This window comes from Condylura cristata, unplaced genomic scaffold, assembly GCF_000260355.1.
Source record: "Condylura cristata isolate star-nosed mole 26May11 unplaced genomic scaffold, ConCri1.0 scaffold00038, whole genome shotgun sequence".
Taxonomy (NCBI): domain Eukaryota; kingdom Metazoa; phylum Chordata; class Mammalia; order Eulipotyphla; family Talpidae; genus Condylura; species Condylura cristata.
The window spans coordinates 1,786,390-1,803,532 of record NW_004567139.1 but is presented as its reverse complement, the minus strand read 5'-3'; the positions used below and the strand labels follow the sequence as shown (position 1 = coordinate 1,803,532).

The following is a 17,143-nucleotide window of genomic DNA, read 5'->3' as shown; positions in this document are numbered from 1 at the left end:
CAATATGTACAATTGCCTGGGAGAGTAGACTGTAGTGTGATTCCTGTCAAAACAAAAGGAAGCTAAATGTATGTGCAGGTAACAGACCTGTGAATTCATAGAAAAAGATTCTGGCAATCTGTGCCTCAGACTTTTCATGGGGTTTATCTCCAAATGAAAAAGGATTGATGGGGAAGGTTAACAGGAATTAAACTTTTTTCCCCTATATATTCCAATACTGTTCAAATTATTCCTGTGGAATACATCCCCTTCATTACTAGAGTTCTCAAGGACTAAACACTCGAAACTTATATTTTCTATAAAAGCAAAAAGTGGTTGAAGCAGCCCAGGACTCGGGTAGCTGAGGTTGGTTTGGCTCTTGTGGGAGCTTTAGTCCATGGCTTATGAATCAAAGACAATTCCTCAATTAACAAATCCCCAAGGCCAGAGCTTCTTTGATCACGTTGGGCTGCTGGGAGAGGAGATCCGGTCTCGGCCCAGTCCCCTGGTCCAGAAGGTTCTGCTCAGGTCCCACCCAGTGTGACCCACATACTGGAAGGAGGCTCAGATGTGCTGGCCCCACACCTGAAGGAGACTGAGAGAGACAGGGAAGGGTTGGTATTGCAAGGGGCACAGGCTGAAGCGGGCAGGGGCGGGCCTTGGGACCCCAGGGAACTTCCAGGGCTGAAGAGATCTGCAATCTCTGATGACCAAGAGTCAATCTCCTCTCAACTCAAGCAGACAAGCCCAGAATTCGTTGTCTAAGAAACCTTTATCTGTGGGCTGGTGACAGAGCAGCACAGGGAGCAAGCCACAGCCCCTTCCGCTAGAGCGCCATCCTGGCCAGGGAGTGACCACAGGGTGCGGCAGACCTCTCCTGTCCCCCGCTGCTCCCCTCAGCCCTGTGTTTCAGGTTTCAGTACAGCTGCCTGTTCTGCTCCCCAGCCTGTCTCTGGTGAATCCTCTCCCCTGCCCCGCCCCCTCTGGTGTGCATGCATAAATAAATAAATCTTAAAAAAAAAGATCAGATCTACTTAAAAAAAAAAACCCTTTGCAACTGAGATGGAAAAATGCACAAAAATATGTAAACATAAACTAATACCAAAAAAACCTTTATTTACAAAACTTTATTTAAGAGAAGTAAGTTATGTCCTTTTCAATCTATCCATGAAAAGTGTGATGATCAACATATTTACAGAATAATTAAGTTTCTCCCATACACAGGCATTTCTTTGCTAGGCATAAAGAGATCCAGACCTAAATTGCTGGATCATTGAAAATCAATCAATAATGCAGACAAGTGATCTCTGACAGTATACTCTGACACCGGGCATGAGTTCACTGAAAGAACTCTTCATATGTAGATGTGGAGGTAATATACTTTGCAGGAGGAGTAAAACAAGGCACATTTTACCAGGTAAAATGTGATCACGTTCCATAAATTACTGAAAAACATTGAACACATTGCCTCCATTTCCATGAAGCCCGTGTGGTGCATGGGACTATTTCAGATCTGGACAAACATCATTTTCCTACTGCACCAGCGGGGATCATCATCTTTATGAAAAGCACTCGTTTTTATGTAACTCCCCCTAATGGGGAGAGTTGTTTTTCTTTTCGATGAAATTTTCTGCAGCTTTGTTTTTTAACTCTTTGTCTAAATAAAAAGTGGGGGATTCTCTTTCTAGAATGGACAGAAATTCTAGAAAAATGTCCCTTCTCCTTCGTTGTTGCAAAGTATTATGTCCACCTCCTAGTGACTCCAAATAATCGATTTTATAATAAAATCCTTTTTTCCATATTTTACAAGTCGTGCTTATTAGCTAGAGAAAATAAACCAAAAAAAGGGAAATAAAGAAATATAAGCAAGCAAAAAGAAAGAAAAGAAAATTACCTAAAATTCTGACTCCTTGAAACCATCCCGTTAACATGTCATTTTGTTGAAATGTTAACGTGTTGTCTTGAAATGTAGCCGACCGCCTTGTTTAAATGTGTACAGGCCTTTTCTGACAAAAGTCATTTCCTATAATATGCATAGTTTTCTTTACCATTTATTTTTTATTTAACAATCCACTAGACACATTTCTCTATAGTGTTAAACATTCTCCCACATCATTTTTAGTTTAGTTCCTTGGGACGATCAGTCACCTTGGTCGTTTTCGATTCTTTGCTATCTTGGACAAGACAGGGAGTATCTTTGTTATCAAACCCTTCTTCCCATCTGTCAGATTTCTCTCTCTTTGAAAGCATGTAGCCACACAGTTTAAGCAGTCACTTAACATTGAGCTAATTAAAGATGAAGAATGAATCCTTTTGGGATTCACTAGAACAAAGAAATGAAAATGCCTTTGTTTTTATTTTCCAAATTACGGTCATGCTGTTGGGGGTATGGAGTGGGTCTTGTGAATGTCTGACTGCAGACATTTCTTTTAATTTTAAACTTTTGTCTGCATACCACCTTAGTACTCATTCCAGGTGTACCTGTGTTTAAGAAATTGTGATCATCAGTCATCAAAATTAAAGTGATTGTATTGGAAGAATGTGTTATAAATGTTAACTAAGGTGCATTTGTTTTCATCAAAAGCAGCATCTCTCTTGCTTTCCAGTTTCCTTGATAATCAAAAAAAAAAAAAAAAAATTATGCTCTTTGCTTGGCCAGACTCTGCTTGGCATTCTTGATACTGACTTTGCTTGTGGACAGCATCTTTGATAGACAGTTTTGGAGCGTGTCAAAATCATCAACTAAGTAAAACAGCCCAGATCTGAACAAAGTTTCCCCCCTTCTCCCCCCCCTCCTGACCATGGCCCCAGGCCACACTGGACTCAAGTGAAAATTTCTGGCACTTCTGCTTTTGGGAAATGAACAGATCTCACATGACACACATGGATCGATCACACATGGTTGCAGAAAATACTTAAGAAAAAATTCTGCGAATACCACTCAGATCCCACCACGCTAGTTAGTTCTGGGGTGGCCGATTCCGCTGCTGCTCAGCCTACATCATAAAGAGGCCTGAGGTTAAATTCCACTTGGAGAGCAGCAGAGCAATGCCCATCAGGGAAAACTGCGGATAAAAACTTGCAGAGTAGCGGAAGAGGAGGAGTTAGGAGGAGGCTGAAACAACAGCAGTATTTAAAGTGAGACTATTGTTATTTTTATGAATTTCACCAACTGCTGACGGATGGGTTCTTTGTTTTAGTATTTTATCAGTTGGATTAAAAGCCAGTTTCTCACCCTGGGCACCATTGACATTTTGGACCAGATAATACTTGGGGGAGGGGGGTTGAGGGGAGGGGAGAGAACGGGGAGTAAAGGAAGGAAGGTTCTGTGCATTGTAGCATGGCCCATGGCTACCATGGCCTCTACCCACTGGATGCCAATAGCACCCCCATCCCAGCTGTGACAACCGTAAATGTCACGATAATCCCCATTGGGAACCGCTGGCTCATTATCCTGAATACTGAAAAACTGCAGGCTCAGGCCAAGAACCATAATGTCATGTGCCATTTTATTTATAGATCAGTGTGGGTGGAAGCAGTGCCAGCCACCCTCAAGCTGTTAGGCAAGACTTGCAGTTCAGTAGAGACCTACACTCGCTGACACCGAGTATTCTCTGCCAAAAACATAACCCCGTGTGAACACTGCACCAGGTCTCACTGGTCCCGGGGACCCGCTGCCTGCTACATCCTGTAGTGGCCATGAAAGTGGCCTTTCTGTTGTGGATGCATTCATCTCAAGAACCTCCAAATCTGTTTTTGAAAGGTCTGTGGAAGGTAAGTACTGAGCGGTCCAAGCTTGCCCCTGTCCTGAACAGGATCTTCTAAGATGCTTTAGGAGATCTCCGGCTGCAGCACGGCCCACACGCTAACACTCTACCTAGCTCACTTGAGAAGCACCAGCCCTAAGTCATATCCCCTCTTCCGAGATGATTCGACTTGACCTCCTTGCACTCACTCCCTCTTTGGCTGGTTTAGCTAACTTTATGATTTGCTTTTCATAAAGTTACTGAATTCCCTGCTTTTTAAACCTCTCTCTGGCTTCTGCTAAGCTGCCATCTTCTCCTAAGCCTCCCCATTGAAGTGTGCATTGAATAATGGAAGTTGCCAACATCTTGACCTTCTTTCAGATATGACAATGGAGGATGTTCGGGAATACGAGAAAAACATGCATGAACAAACCAACATAAAAGTTTGCAATCAGCATTCCTCCACTGTGGATGACATAGACAGCCATGTCCAAACAAGTGTATGTAGAATTTTTAAAACATGTTGCCCACCCTTTACCAAATGTACACATAAACCGACCTGTATTACAATAGAGTGGATGGCCGTCCTCACCCTTCCACAAAACATGTCTTGTCCCAGGGGCTGTTAGTGAAGAATTTGGGGCAGGGGGAGGGGGGACAAGCGTCTGAGCGGGTCAGGGTCACCTCATACTTCCAGATATTTTGATTCTTTAAAGCCAACTGACTAGGGGTTGTTTCAGTCATCAAACCACGGACGTGAAGAGTGGAGACCTTTCTGTATGTCCTGCACCATGATAGACGGGTGAAAACAGAGGTCATAGGAACACAAGACTAGCGTGTCAGTAACTTTTAAAGACATGGTTAACACACAGTGATTCATTCAAGGGACAGCTTCAGGCTCATCTGGAATTTTAGGTTTCTTTGCATTTGCTTTGAAATGTTTTCTTTGGCTCTATATAGCTGTTTTAGTCAATCAGTTTCTTTTTGCTTAAGTTAATCTCAAAATGCAACTCCCTTCTACACATACTGGCTGAACAGGGAATGTGCCGTGAGCTGGGACCATGTTGGCCAGTAATAGGCCTAGTCTGGGACTTAAGATAAGCTTTAAAGAACCTCAAGTTATTTAGCGGCACATCGGAAATTGAGAGCTGACTCTATGGTAGAAGCCAGCTTAAATACAGTTATCTCTCAATTATTCATCCTACTGCAGGGGAGACCCAGACAAGATAGGAAATGTAATCACCACATTGTTTCTATATATCTTTGGTCAAAACTGTGATCTCTTTGGGTGCCTTGTCTGTTAGCTCAGGGCCTAGAATAATAAATGTTCAATTATTTCAAAGTAGGTAATTTAGTTACAGAAAAGCAAAAGATAGCCGTTGTTGTAAATGGATGCTTTAGAACCTTTTGCAGCACCTCGGCCTTTTTTAATAAGCGTTTACAGCATGTCTTTGGAATGTGAGCGAGCCACCAGGTACAGGGTCTGCTTGGATGCATGTGACTGCCTGCCTTCGAATGACCCTAACTCTTCTCCTGGTTTTGCATGCGTTTCATTACATTTGCAGGCATTTATTTAGCTAAGACTTAACTGAGGTTCTCTGTGTAGACCAGTTCCGATAGGACTTACCCAGTTAGCTGCTCCGTAAGGAAATTGGCCTTGAATTTCCATCACTTTCAACTACCTTTTCTTTTCAGGAATGTTGGACACGTTTCTCCCTCCAACCCTTCCACCGCTCCTACCCTACCACACCCCTCACCTCCTACAGCCTTGACTCTCTGAAAACTGCTTGCTCTAATATGACCAAACAAAGGATTCAGAGGATTCTAACTAAAGGATTCTGAGCCCCCCCTTTTTCATTCTGAGTTCTCGTGGCTCACAGATTAAGGCTCTTTGCTTGATCTTCTTTTGAGTTGACTGTGTTACCATCTAATGCCGGTTTACTGACTCGCCAGTGATCCTCAGAGGGCTCTCCACGAGGAAGTCCATGCATCTCCTGCAATGCAGTTGTTGGGCCTTCATGACTTGAGGGTACCTGCTTGCCCAGAAGTTACAAAAAGAGATTATTTGAATGCTCACGACATTTCCAAATAATCTTTGGGAGTTCATCAAATTGGAGATCATCTGTTTTTCCATTGTCTTCTCTGTCCTATTGAAAAATCAATTGAAACGAAGAGACTGATGTCCATGGCAAATAAAAATTTCATGGGTGCTCAATAAAATTTAAGCCATCGACTTCAGTAGGAACTAATTAGATTGAAATTATGCAAAATTTTCACCCATGAATACACATAACATCCATGCAAAAAGGAAATAACAGTCTCTTTTTCAATTGAATAGTTTCAATGCCTTCAAGGAAGGGAACTTCTAAGAGACTCTGGAAGGGAATGTAAAATCAAAATTGTGTATGTTGGGTGATTTCTGCCCCCTGCTGGCTATGTGGAGTAAAGTACTATTCTGCCACCTGTTTAGAAAGCCTAATTTTTCAAAGATGATATCCATTTATATAACAGAAACATACCCCATTTGAGAGTTTTAATTTTATTTGAAAGTAAATCTCTTTTAAAAAAAAACTTAAGCTCATTTCTTAGCCTTTTTAACAGTCTTGGTATTTTTTTAAATGTGCTAAAAATGGTAGGTTTAGATATTTTAAATGGTAAGTTTACAGGTAAAATTTTTCTTTTCTTCTGAGTATCACATATCAACTCTGTCATCATCTTCTATTTCCTTTGTGAAAACTTTTCCCTTTCAGAAAATTTTAATAATTGTGCCCAGGAAATTCTCTTAAAGATTTTGCTTCTAAAAAAACATTTTTGATTTGCTGATATGTTCTGGTATGACCCACTCTGTGTATAATTTAATGATGTATATACCACATTATGAATATTCATTCCGTAATTACCATTTTGGATGTGACCATATTGGTTCATGTTAGTTTATGCAACATCATCTGTGAAGGTTCAACTGTTAAGTTCATGGAAGGGGACAAGATGAGTCTCTAGGGAGCTGGAACAGATGTACAAGATCCATTGGCAGCAGATTTCATCTTTGCTCAAGGACAAGGCCTGAGACCTCCACTTGGTGCTTTTTCTAAGGAGCCCAGTCAACTGTTTTTCCTGTTACCAACAAATTGAAAAAATTGCAGAGGTCTTCCTGCTGGCTTAGGGGTTAAGTCTCAGCACTATCACTCCTAAGATCTGAGTTCGATCCCCAACCAGGGAGCTGATCCACGTGGCACAGCAGACCTCTCCTGACCCGCCCGCTGCTCTCCTCAGCAGTGTACTTCAATAGAACCTCCTATTCTGCTCCCTACTCTGTCTCTAGTGAGTCCTCTCACCCCCACACCTCTGGCCTACACCCCTGTTTTTCTAAAAAAAAAATTTTTAATTGCAAAGGGTATCAGGGATAGCCAGATTGAAAGTGATTAATAATAGCCGTAACAGCACCAATAATGAAGTTTTGGAGGACAAGGAATGAAATATCAAACCCTAAAAAGCAAATAAACCTGAAAAAGAAGTCATTATTATAGCATAGTAATAGAGATTGGATATATTTACATATAAAAGATAGTGTATATAATACAGTAAATATATTTTTAAAAGATTTACCTTTAATTTTCTTTTTCTTTTCATTTGATAAGAATATTTCAATTATTTAGAAAATCTATAATGTAGAACATGCCTATTAAATAAGGCATTACTGAATTTATTTCTTGAACTCCAAATAATGCTTTGTTTTCTTTTAAATAAAATTCTCATCAAATGACCCTATTCTTTTATTCTCTGTTCTTTGTTTTCTTGAGAAATGGCTTTTTTTTTTTTTTTTGGCCTTTCATCTAACTAGCAGGGTTTGTTGTCTTTTAAGCTGAAGTAATATAATATAATATAACACAGCATGTAAGCAACCTGAGTTGGATACACAATCAGGAAAACAGTAATTCCCCCCAGAATACACTAAATAAAAAGATAGCATGTTGAGAAATTCTGGTGATTTGCCTATTTATCCTAGAAAGTTATACTTGTATTTCTATAATCTAAAGTAGACTATATGTATCTGTTTTTGAGCCATCCATTGTTTTGACGACCTTTTCTTTGTAGAAAAGGTAACGCGGTTGAATAACAACTCCATACACACATGGCCACAGCACCCCCCCACACACAGGGCCTCCAGCCGGTCTGTACTCACCTGCTAAGTTCTTACTCAGAATTTTTATTAAATTTCTAGATGAAGAACACTTTGGAAATTTGGGGGTGGACATTCATAAAGGGATTTTTTTTTCCCAGAGGTTTGCCTCAGTAAAAGAAAAAGAAAAAAAAACCGCAAGGTTTAGCATTTCCATGGCAATTTGGCTGTATCCTCTGGAGAGGCCCTCTGTGACGGGATTCCTGTAGGTCCTTTAAAACCTGGCACAGAACTGACTCCCTCTGCATCTCTTAAATAGCCACTCATTTTTCTCTCTGCTTGTTTTCCTCAAAGACATGACAATGGATGAAGTCCGAGAGTTTGAGCGAGCCACTCAGGAAGCCACCAACAAGAAAATCGGCGTCTTTCCACCTGCAATTTCTATCTCCAGCATCTCCCTGCTTCCTTCGTCAGTCCGCAGCGCCCCTTCCAGTGCTCCGTCCACACCTCTCGCCACAGACGCCCCAGAATTTCTGTCAGTTCCCAAAGATCGACCCCGGAAAAAGTCGGCCCCAGAAACTCTGACGCTTCCAGACCCTGAGAAGAAAGCCACCCTGAATTTACCTGGCGTCCACGCCTCAGATAAGCCATGTCGACCCAAATCAGAGTAACTTCAAATGAATATTTCATGGGGTTTTATATTTTCATTTTGGGTGTGTGTGTGTGTGCTTTTTTTTTTTTTTAAAGAATCTTCTGATAAAGAAAAAGACTGCTTTGTCACTCAAACGTCCCTTCAATCTCTGAGTGTGCATGTGGTTAAGTAATTCACCTATTAGAGTCCCTAAGTATACCACACAGCCTCATATTAGATGTAAAATGTAAGACTTGCAAAGGACAGAGGAATCTTCTGTAGCCACAGCTGGAAGCCAGGGAGGAAGTCTTGTCATTAAGCATTAAGCTTTGGATGAAGTTGGTTGGACTTTGAGGGTAAAAAAACAAAAATGTGGCATGACTTTTGTCATAGGGTGTGGTTAAAGAGTGAAGTCAATTTCCTCCCATCAAACCTGAAATTCTCAAAAATACTATTCTCAGGCATAATCTAATTGTTAAATTTTGAACTGCTCATCACCAATACTTGAATACCAAAAGTTTCTGAGATTCCTATTTTTGATTAGTCTGACTCAGGATTTGGGGCCTAATTAACTCTTTAAATTTTTTGAAAATTTTAATTATCAACCTCTAGAGGCTCCAAGTGCAATTAATGATAACTTATTTATAGCTTTCACAGCATTTAATAAAGATTCCACTTGTTCCTGTCTTTTAATAACTTTCCCCTTGTGCCCTCATGGCCTCGGAAACCTTTAAGAATTGCATAAGCGAATGTGACCCCAACGGACTGATTTTAGAATGCTTTGGTTTAGGAACCAAGAGGCCCAGATGAGGCAAACATCTTTTTTCTCTACAGACACCAAAAACTTTGACTTGTCAGCTTCTGTCATCCAATAAGATTCTCAGAATTTGCAGTTAATTGAATAGAATTCATTGACTGTTTGCCCATTCAAATGAGTTCAAGAGTAGAGTAAGCTCACTGGACTTTGAAACTGTCAGAATGTCTGGTTCGGTCCTAAAAAGGAGAATTGTCTCCCATCCACCCTCCATCCTGGTTTTACTTTTAGTAACAGCCAGACACTCCTAGGTCAATTTAGACGTCTCTGGGACGGATGGTCCATCACTGGTCTTAGAAAAGACTCATCCTCTGGCTCCTTTACTTGAAACTCAAACACTGGGAATGTCACAGAACTTAAGTAAATACTGTCGAGTGGGAGGAGAGAATGAGCAGAATTGCTGGTTCCCATTTGTAGACTCACAAAGGAAGAATGATAAAAGGTGTCATCTGTCTGATTCTCTTTTCTTCAAGCAGAGGTAGTGCCAGATTAGAAAGTTGATGGGAGACAAGACCCTTCACTAAAGGGTCTTGAACAAGAACTCTCCTTTGATCTAAAGAGAACACACACTCACCTCTGCACCTCACTGCCTTGACACGCAGAAGGAAAGGCAAGCAGAATCGAGCATTTACTTTTGTCCTCCCAGAGAGGAAGAAAACAAAATGATTGGGCAACTCTGAGGCCCCAGCTAGCCTTCCTGACCTAACCTCCAACCTCAGGAAAGGGGCCTTCCCAAAACACAGATCCCAAAGGAAACAACATAGACCAAGATCACGGTCTCCTCACAGGCTCTCAGCCAATGGACCCTGCCTGCTTCCCTCTCCGTGCTCTGCTCTCTGCATAGTGTCTTTCAAGTTGATAAACTCTCCCAAGGTGCCGGCGCTGGCCCCGTGAGCCCAGCACCAAGTGTTCTAAGTCATACGTCAGACTGTCAAGATCATTTCTTTTTATCTATAGGTTGACATTGACCTTAATAAATCAATAAATCCAGAACGCAAAGGAAACCAGTCACCAGTAACTTAGGGCAACACTGCATCTCCGCTGAGAATGACAGCCTGGTAGCAAGACTCCTTCTTTGCATGGTGTGATAGCATGATTCCTGCTCGTGGGAAAACAGTCTTTTCTCAAACCCCTTGGACTTTGCTCCCTCCCACACAGTAGTCCTAAAAATGAGAATGTTTGACTTTAGGAAGCAAAACTCTACTTTCAGAAGACACTGGCATAGCGTTTGCATTTGCTTACCATTTGCAAGCTGAAATCAGGTTGGGGTGGGATCACGACTTTCACATCCGATTGATTTTGTGCCAGTGGTTAACCATCGGCACCTAGCTTTTCCATGAACATCTTCTTTACCTTTTTGTAAAGTAACTTCTGCTATCCAGATCAACAATTCTATATGCTTTAGAAAGCGAATTTGTGAATTCCTTCTGTGAGATTTCTTTCTCTTAAAGCCAGCCTAATATCCACAGACATCAATTGCGAAGCTCTGACGATTGTATGATTCTTAGCCAACAAATGCGTGTGCTCTTCAAGTACGTTGTTTTCCTGTCTACGTGTGGTTTGTGTGCATTCAAAGGGTGGGGGGGTGCCAGTGTTCATTTAACTGCTTTGAATATTTAATCCAGTCATCATAAGGCATAAATGACTTCCAACGTTTTATCTGTCTTGAGTTTCAAATGTCATTTCACTTTCTGCCCCCCATGAATTTGTTGATTGTGGGGTGAAAACCTGCGATGAATATGTACATAGAACATTAATCATTCCTATAAAGATGGAAGTTAAGTCACTGCATGATGGAAACTTAGAAGAAAAAAGCAGAACCTTGAATTCTTTAAGCATGTTTGAGGGGAAACAGAATCTTTATCTCAGTGCCTCTGTCTGCAATGTGGAAACCTTCGCCTTTGTCCACCAAAATTGTATGATACCAGTGTAAATATATAAATAGAGTATAATAAATCAGACACCACCAGTTTTTAAGTCTCCGGTAGTGAAATTTAAATAAATAATCCATAAGCCAATGCATATTCACCCCATCTTCATCTTTGATGTCAGTGGAAACCACCACAATGACCCTGCATTTCATTAATTTGAGGGGATTTCACTTCAAAGCACCCTTGTTCACTGACTGGCACAGTATCCCGGCTCTGACTGTGCTTTTCCAGCTTAAGAAGATCTCAGTGTTTTGACCACATAAGCTTTGTCATAAGTCAGCTCTGAAGGCCATTTTGTTTTCCTATTCTGGAACTGTCATGAGGCGAAGCAGAGGAAATGCTTTAGCCACAAAGGAGGCAAGACATTTTTCTGTTACTGCCATCACAAGCAAGACAAGATGAGTTCATTTGTAAACCGATTTATAAGCCCTGTGTTACCGTGTTGCATCTGTGTGGGGAAAATGATGTTAATTTATTTGGACTTATTGATCAGTCATGTTTTTAGTTGTGAAAATAAATGTCTCAGTAACATGGTTGTGGATGTAGAATGTAGACAACTTAAAGACACAACATAGCCCCCAAAAGGAATGGTTTTCTTTCATGACACTGTCATAAACAGTGAGCTAAGAGAATAGCTTCTCGCACTTTTTGAAAAGGGATTGTTTGGTGAACACGTCACGGCTGATTTACACACGGTTTAAAATTCTACTTTCTTCATGTCTCTTCATGGTTCTGCGACTGACATTGGTTGACTTACATCAACAGGAAAGGGTCAGTTGTGACCCTTTCCCAGCCTCGTGTACTCAGATAGCCCAACAGGGAGGAGCTGACCAAGTCACCCTCAGCCCTTCTGAGCAGCTGAGTCCGTGGGTCACGTGACAATCTGCCAACTTTAAAGAACAGACTGTCTGGCGACCGCAGCTGAACCATCTTAACCAGACTCCCCGACCACTCTTGCTGAGATGGAAGGAGCAGCATCGGCTTCTTCTCTGTTCTCCCCTCAAGCAGTCTGTTTGCCTCTGAAATGTAAGTATTCAAAGTGTTTAGGAGTTAGTATAAGGAAAGGATGTGAAGATGTTGAGAACTTCTCAGACGCTGTTATTCCAACTAATTTTGTTGTTAACAAATGCTTTCAAATCTGCCTCTCTGTGTTTCTGCTTGAAATCACAAACCTGTCTGCTGATTGCAGTTTCCTTTCTGTTTCTGTCGCCAAGAGAGTCCTTGAGTTGTGCTTAGCCCGATGCCACTTTTATGTAGCTGCAAGTGTGCTGTTTTGTGTTTGCATGTCGAGCTGGGATCTCGATGGTTCACTCGTCAGTGGAGCCCTGCCACCGAGGAAGGGCGAGCTCTGCCACTCGTTGTTCCACACAGGCAAAGCAGACAGAAGTTGGTCTTCACACATGCCATCCTGTGTCATTTTATGGCTGCTTTGTGGGGTTTTTCCCCAGTTATTTATTATTGTTAATAACTTACTTTTTCTTACATTCTGTTGTAAATAAAGTACAAAGCAATCTTCTTTCCAAGTGTAGCTTCCTCTTTCTTAGCTGTTCTCAAGGGCATGTTGGCAAGTATGAACTTGTGGAGCGAGGGGAAGGAAACTACATGGAGGAAGAAGAAACAAGACAACAGCCGGTACTGAGACCCAGTTCAGAAACATGGGTGCCAGGGAGCCAGGTCAGCTGATAGGTGGATGGTAACTTCAGGGTCAGGGCCTCAATGGGAAACCCTGGGGGCAGGCTCTAACCAGTCTGGTCCAGAAATGCCCAACATGAATGCATGGTCCGGTAGTAACACACACACTTAAGCAATTCATCTGACAGGTGGCTCCCCCTCATCACAGGTGAGGCTACAGTCGGGGTGGCTAGCCAGGGAAATCAGCCCCAGAGAAAGTGTGGGAAAACAGTATTGTGGGACACCAGATTTTCACCTCCACAGGTGAAGATTGATTTATTTATGCATACAAGAACTGGGGTACAGGCCAGAGGTGCAGGGGCAGTGAGAGGATTCACCAGAGACACAGTGGGGAGCAGAACAGGTGGATCTACTGAAATACACTGCTGAGGGGGGCAGCAGGGAGACAGGAGAGGTCTGCTGCGCCATGTGGGTCAGCTGCCTGGCCGGGGATCGAACTCATGCCATGGTGGCTGTGGCCAGCTTCACAGTGCTGCACTTTAACCCGTTGTGCCACCCAGGAGGGGCTGCGACCCCTTTTTAAGGGAACCCCAAATCACTCTGAGTTGCTTGCAGCTCAGGCTGCTCCTGTTGATCACAAAAGGGGTCTCTGGGGAGGGGCAGGGTGAGGACAGAAATTCTTTGGTGCCTGTTTTCAGTCATCTGGGGGCTTCCTCTTCAATCCTGAAACAATTGTCAGCATCCAACACCACGTGCTCTGACCTCTGACTTTCCAACCACAGCTTCATATAACAGTGCGCCAGAACTGGGGTTCCTGGCCTGAAAACATGCCCCAGATCAGAGGGCACTAATCCAGTTACCCAATGTGCTTGCTTTTGTAGCCTCAGCTTCACCATCACCACGCCTCTGAATGCTCTCTTCAAAACACACAAACTGCCCACACATAGCTGCCAGAGAGTTGGGTACAGCCAGGCTGGGTGTTTATTCCTGGGGCCGGACTGTGTGGGTTATCAAATATTTAGATGCTTATGTTAAATATATAGAAGCTCGAAACTCCCCCAGTTTCCAAATGCAGCTTTTAATTACAGTGTTATCTCATTTGAGTGTTACTTTTAGACTTTGGTACACCCACATTCTCTTCTAAATAGAAATTTTGTCTCCCCTAGTGTACTTCATTTGCGGCTTTTTTTGCCTGCAGCCTCCAGCTGCACCTTGGTGTCTCAAGCATAAGTCATGTGTCCTTTCTTTAACGCTTGGCCTGGAATATCCTTTCAGACCATGTTGCTCTCAGACCTGAAGTTTGATGGCTCTGGGACAACATCAGGTCTGTGGGTGCATGTGCAGGTGTGTGGTGCGTGAGAAATACAGAGCCCCAGGCAACCCTATTTCCAAGTTTCCCTGCTAAATAATTAAATTTCTAGCATTCCCTGTGCTCACAAATGCTCCCATTCCTCTAGCATACAACCTCGTAGGATATTCCATGCAACTCTAAACATTTAACTATGTCCCTGCTCCTGGGGAAATTGGAAACAGCCTGTATTTTGCCTTAATGCTCTTGCTCCCATCCTCTCCACCCCACCTCTTATATGCGTATAAGAGGTTCTTATATGCGTATATATTTTTTTTTAAGATTTTTTTTTATACAAACAAGAGCTGGGGTACAGGCCAGAGGTGTGGGGAGGTGAGAGGATTCACCAAGACAAAGTGGGGAGAAGAACAGGCAGATTGAGTGAAGCACACGGCTGAGGGGAGCAGCGGGCCGGCCAGAGGACGTCTGCCGTGCCATGTGGGTCAGCTCCCTGGCCAGGGATTGAACTCACGATACTGTAGCTTCAGATAGCTTCATAGTGCTTAAACCCATTGCGCCATCGGGGAGGCCCCACTTATATGCATGTATTTTTTTTAAATAGCTGCTCTGGAGGGTCCTGCCAGGTGACTGCATCTGAGCAACGCTAAGGGATCAGTTTGTGGCTGTGAGCTCACAAGGCTTTCTCTCCAGACCATCCCAAAGACAGCTGTTTCTCTCAGGCGCATCTGCTGTTAGAATGGGTCATCAGGGCCCTCCCTGATGAGTTAAAGCACAGCACTGTGAAGCTACCACAGCCACTGAGGACCCACCCGCTGCTCCTCTCAGCAGTGTACTTCATCAGTCCGCCTGTTCTGCTCCCACTCTGGCTCTGTTGAATTCTCTCACCCCCCTGCACCTCTGACCTATATCCCAGTGCTGTATTCATAAATAAATAAATCTTAAAATAAAAAACCAGTCATCAGTTGTAATCCATGTTGTGCCTCTCTTTAGACCAGAGCTTAAAAATTTAGAAATATTTCCACCATTTTGAATTGCCACACTGTCACCTGAAAGTTACTCTATTTCTTTGCATTTTGTTAAAACCCATTTTCTAGGCCCAAGGGTGTGAATTTCTTTTTTTTTTTTTGACTTTACTACTTTCATTAGAATTTGCTCTTTCTTCTGTATAAGCTACATCATGGATACCTATCTCTGTACAAAATGCTGCAAGTATTTTCAATTGTTTTGTAAGCTTTTGAGAACTTACACATGTATTATTTTTCTTTTTTCTTATATGGAAAAAAGTTATCATTGAGATTAAGCAGCTAAATCATGTTGCCAGTTATGGAGGGATGGAGAAATACGAAAAATTACATAATCAAATTCAAGTATTAAGATGTTTAATTTTGCAAACTTTACTCTGTGTCAATAGATTAAGAAGGTGAAATTTCCATGGGTAATATTCAGTAATCCCTTTAAATGGGTAATGTTCAGTAATCCCTTTAAATGCATTTTCAGTCCTCCTATTAAGCAAAGTGCAATAATCATTTAATAAGCTAAACACACAAACACAAAACCTGAATGTCTTGAATTACAAAAGTGGTTGCACAGTCACCGATAGTCAAGTACACATGTCCACAATAAACAAGTAATAACAATTGTTAATAAAACAACCCCACAAGATGCTTATCTTGCCATCAGATTTTTCAACAAGACCATACCTGATATTGAAAGCATTTGAGAAGCTCTGATCTGACATGGGAAAATTAGTTCTCCTAAAATTTCACCATTAGTGTATTATAGACCCAAAGATTCTAAATCAAAAATGTCTTCCAATACAGAAGCATTTACATGAAATGTTTAGTTTGGTCAAAAACAATTATCTAAAAAAACCAGAAAATGTTAAAAGAAATTATCTTCAGCCACATTCCAACAGAATGCTGTATCTTTTTTACATCTTCTCTGTTTTAATTTTTTTTAGTTTATTTATACATATAAGAACTGGGGTATAGGCCAGAGGTGTGGGAGAGTGAGAGGATTCACCAGAGTGGGGAGCAGAACAGGCAGAGGGACTGAAACACACTGCTGAAGGGAGCAGCAGGAGGATCAGGAGAGGTCTGCCACGCCATGTGGGTCAGCTCCCTGGCCGGGGTTAGAACTTGTGGTGCAGCAGCTGCAAATAGCTTCATAGTGCTGCACTTTAACCCGTTGCCCGCCAGGGAGGGCGGGGCCCTTTTTTTTCCTTGAAAGAAACACAGATCAATTCACTGTTTTCATTGGCTCAGACTACTGTGATCTAAAAACTTTAGAATGCATGCAAAACATGTCTCTGCTATCAAGACAAAGGTGCCATGTAGATTTTACACATTAAAGAACAACAATGTAACCTACGGTGGCACAAATACATGTAACACATAAAAACCAGCTTACTGTTTTAGTCAAAAGTCAGAAAGAAAAGCGTGGTTTGCAAGTTACCTCACCTTATCCTTAAAACCCAATAAATGGCCCTCGTGGCGTGGGTTAAAGCACAGCACTAAGAAGCTTAAGCCTCTTCCGCATAAGTTCGAATCCCGCCTGCCCAGGGAGGAGATCCACATGGCGCGGCAGACCTCTCCTGACCCGCCCGCTGCTCCCCTCAGCAGTGTACTTCGTAGATCTGCCTGTTCTGCTCCCCACTCTGTCTCTGGTGAAGCCTCTCACCCTCTGCATCTCTGGCCTGTACCCCAGTTCTGTATGAATAAATAAATAAATCTTTTTTAAAAAAATAAATAATTCAAGTATGGTACTATAAAGGCAAACAAGGAAGAGCTCAAATATCACTCTAAAATCAAAGACATGAAAATAAATGCTGAAAATTATTTACATGGTTGACTATCAGGACCTTTCTGTGGAAAATAGAGTTATTTTAAAGGTGAGCTTGATAATGAAGCTTCAGTGAGTACAAAAGGTGTCGTGTGGTTTTCTTCATCAAACGCTCTTTAGCTCATTTCATTTTTTTCTAA

General features: G+C 42.0%; 1 protein-coding gene across 3 annotated transcripts in view; it reads left to right on the top strand.

Annotated features, from left to right (window-relative positions):
* The window catches only part of PITPNC1 (phosphatidylinositol transfer protein, cytoplasmic 1), a 239,540-nt gene extending 226,803 nt beyond the window's left edge, over positions 1-12,737 (top strand). The window contains exons 9-10 of one of the 3 annotated variants that reach the window (XM_004693447.2): positions 4,107-4,225; positions 8,200-12,737. In XM_004693447.2, the coding sequence (XP_004693504.1) occupies positions 4,107-4,225; positions 8,200-8,205 (125 nt within the window). In that variant the 3' untranslated portion in view covers positions 8,206-12,737. The other 2 variants (XM_012733098.1, XM_012733100.1) reach the window with 2 other exon arrangements.
* The last annotated feature ends 4,406 nt before the right edge of the window (positions 12,738-17,143 follow it).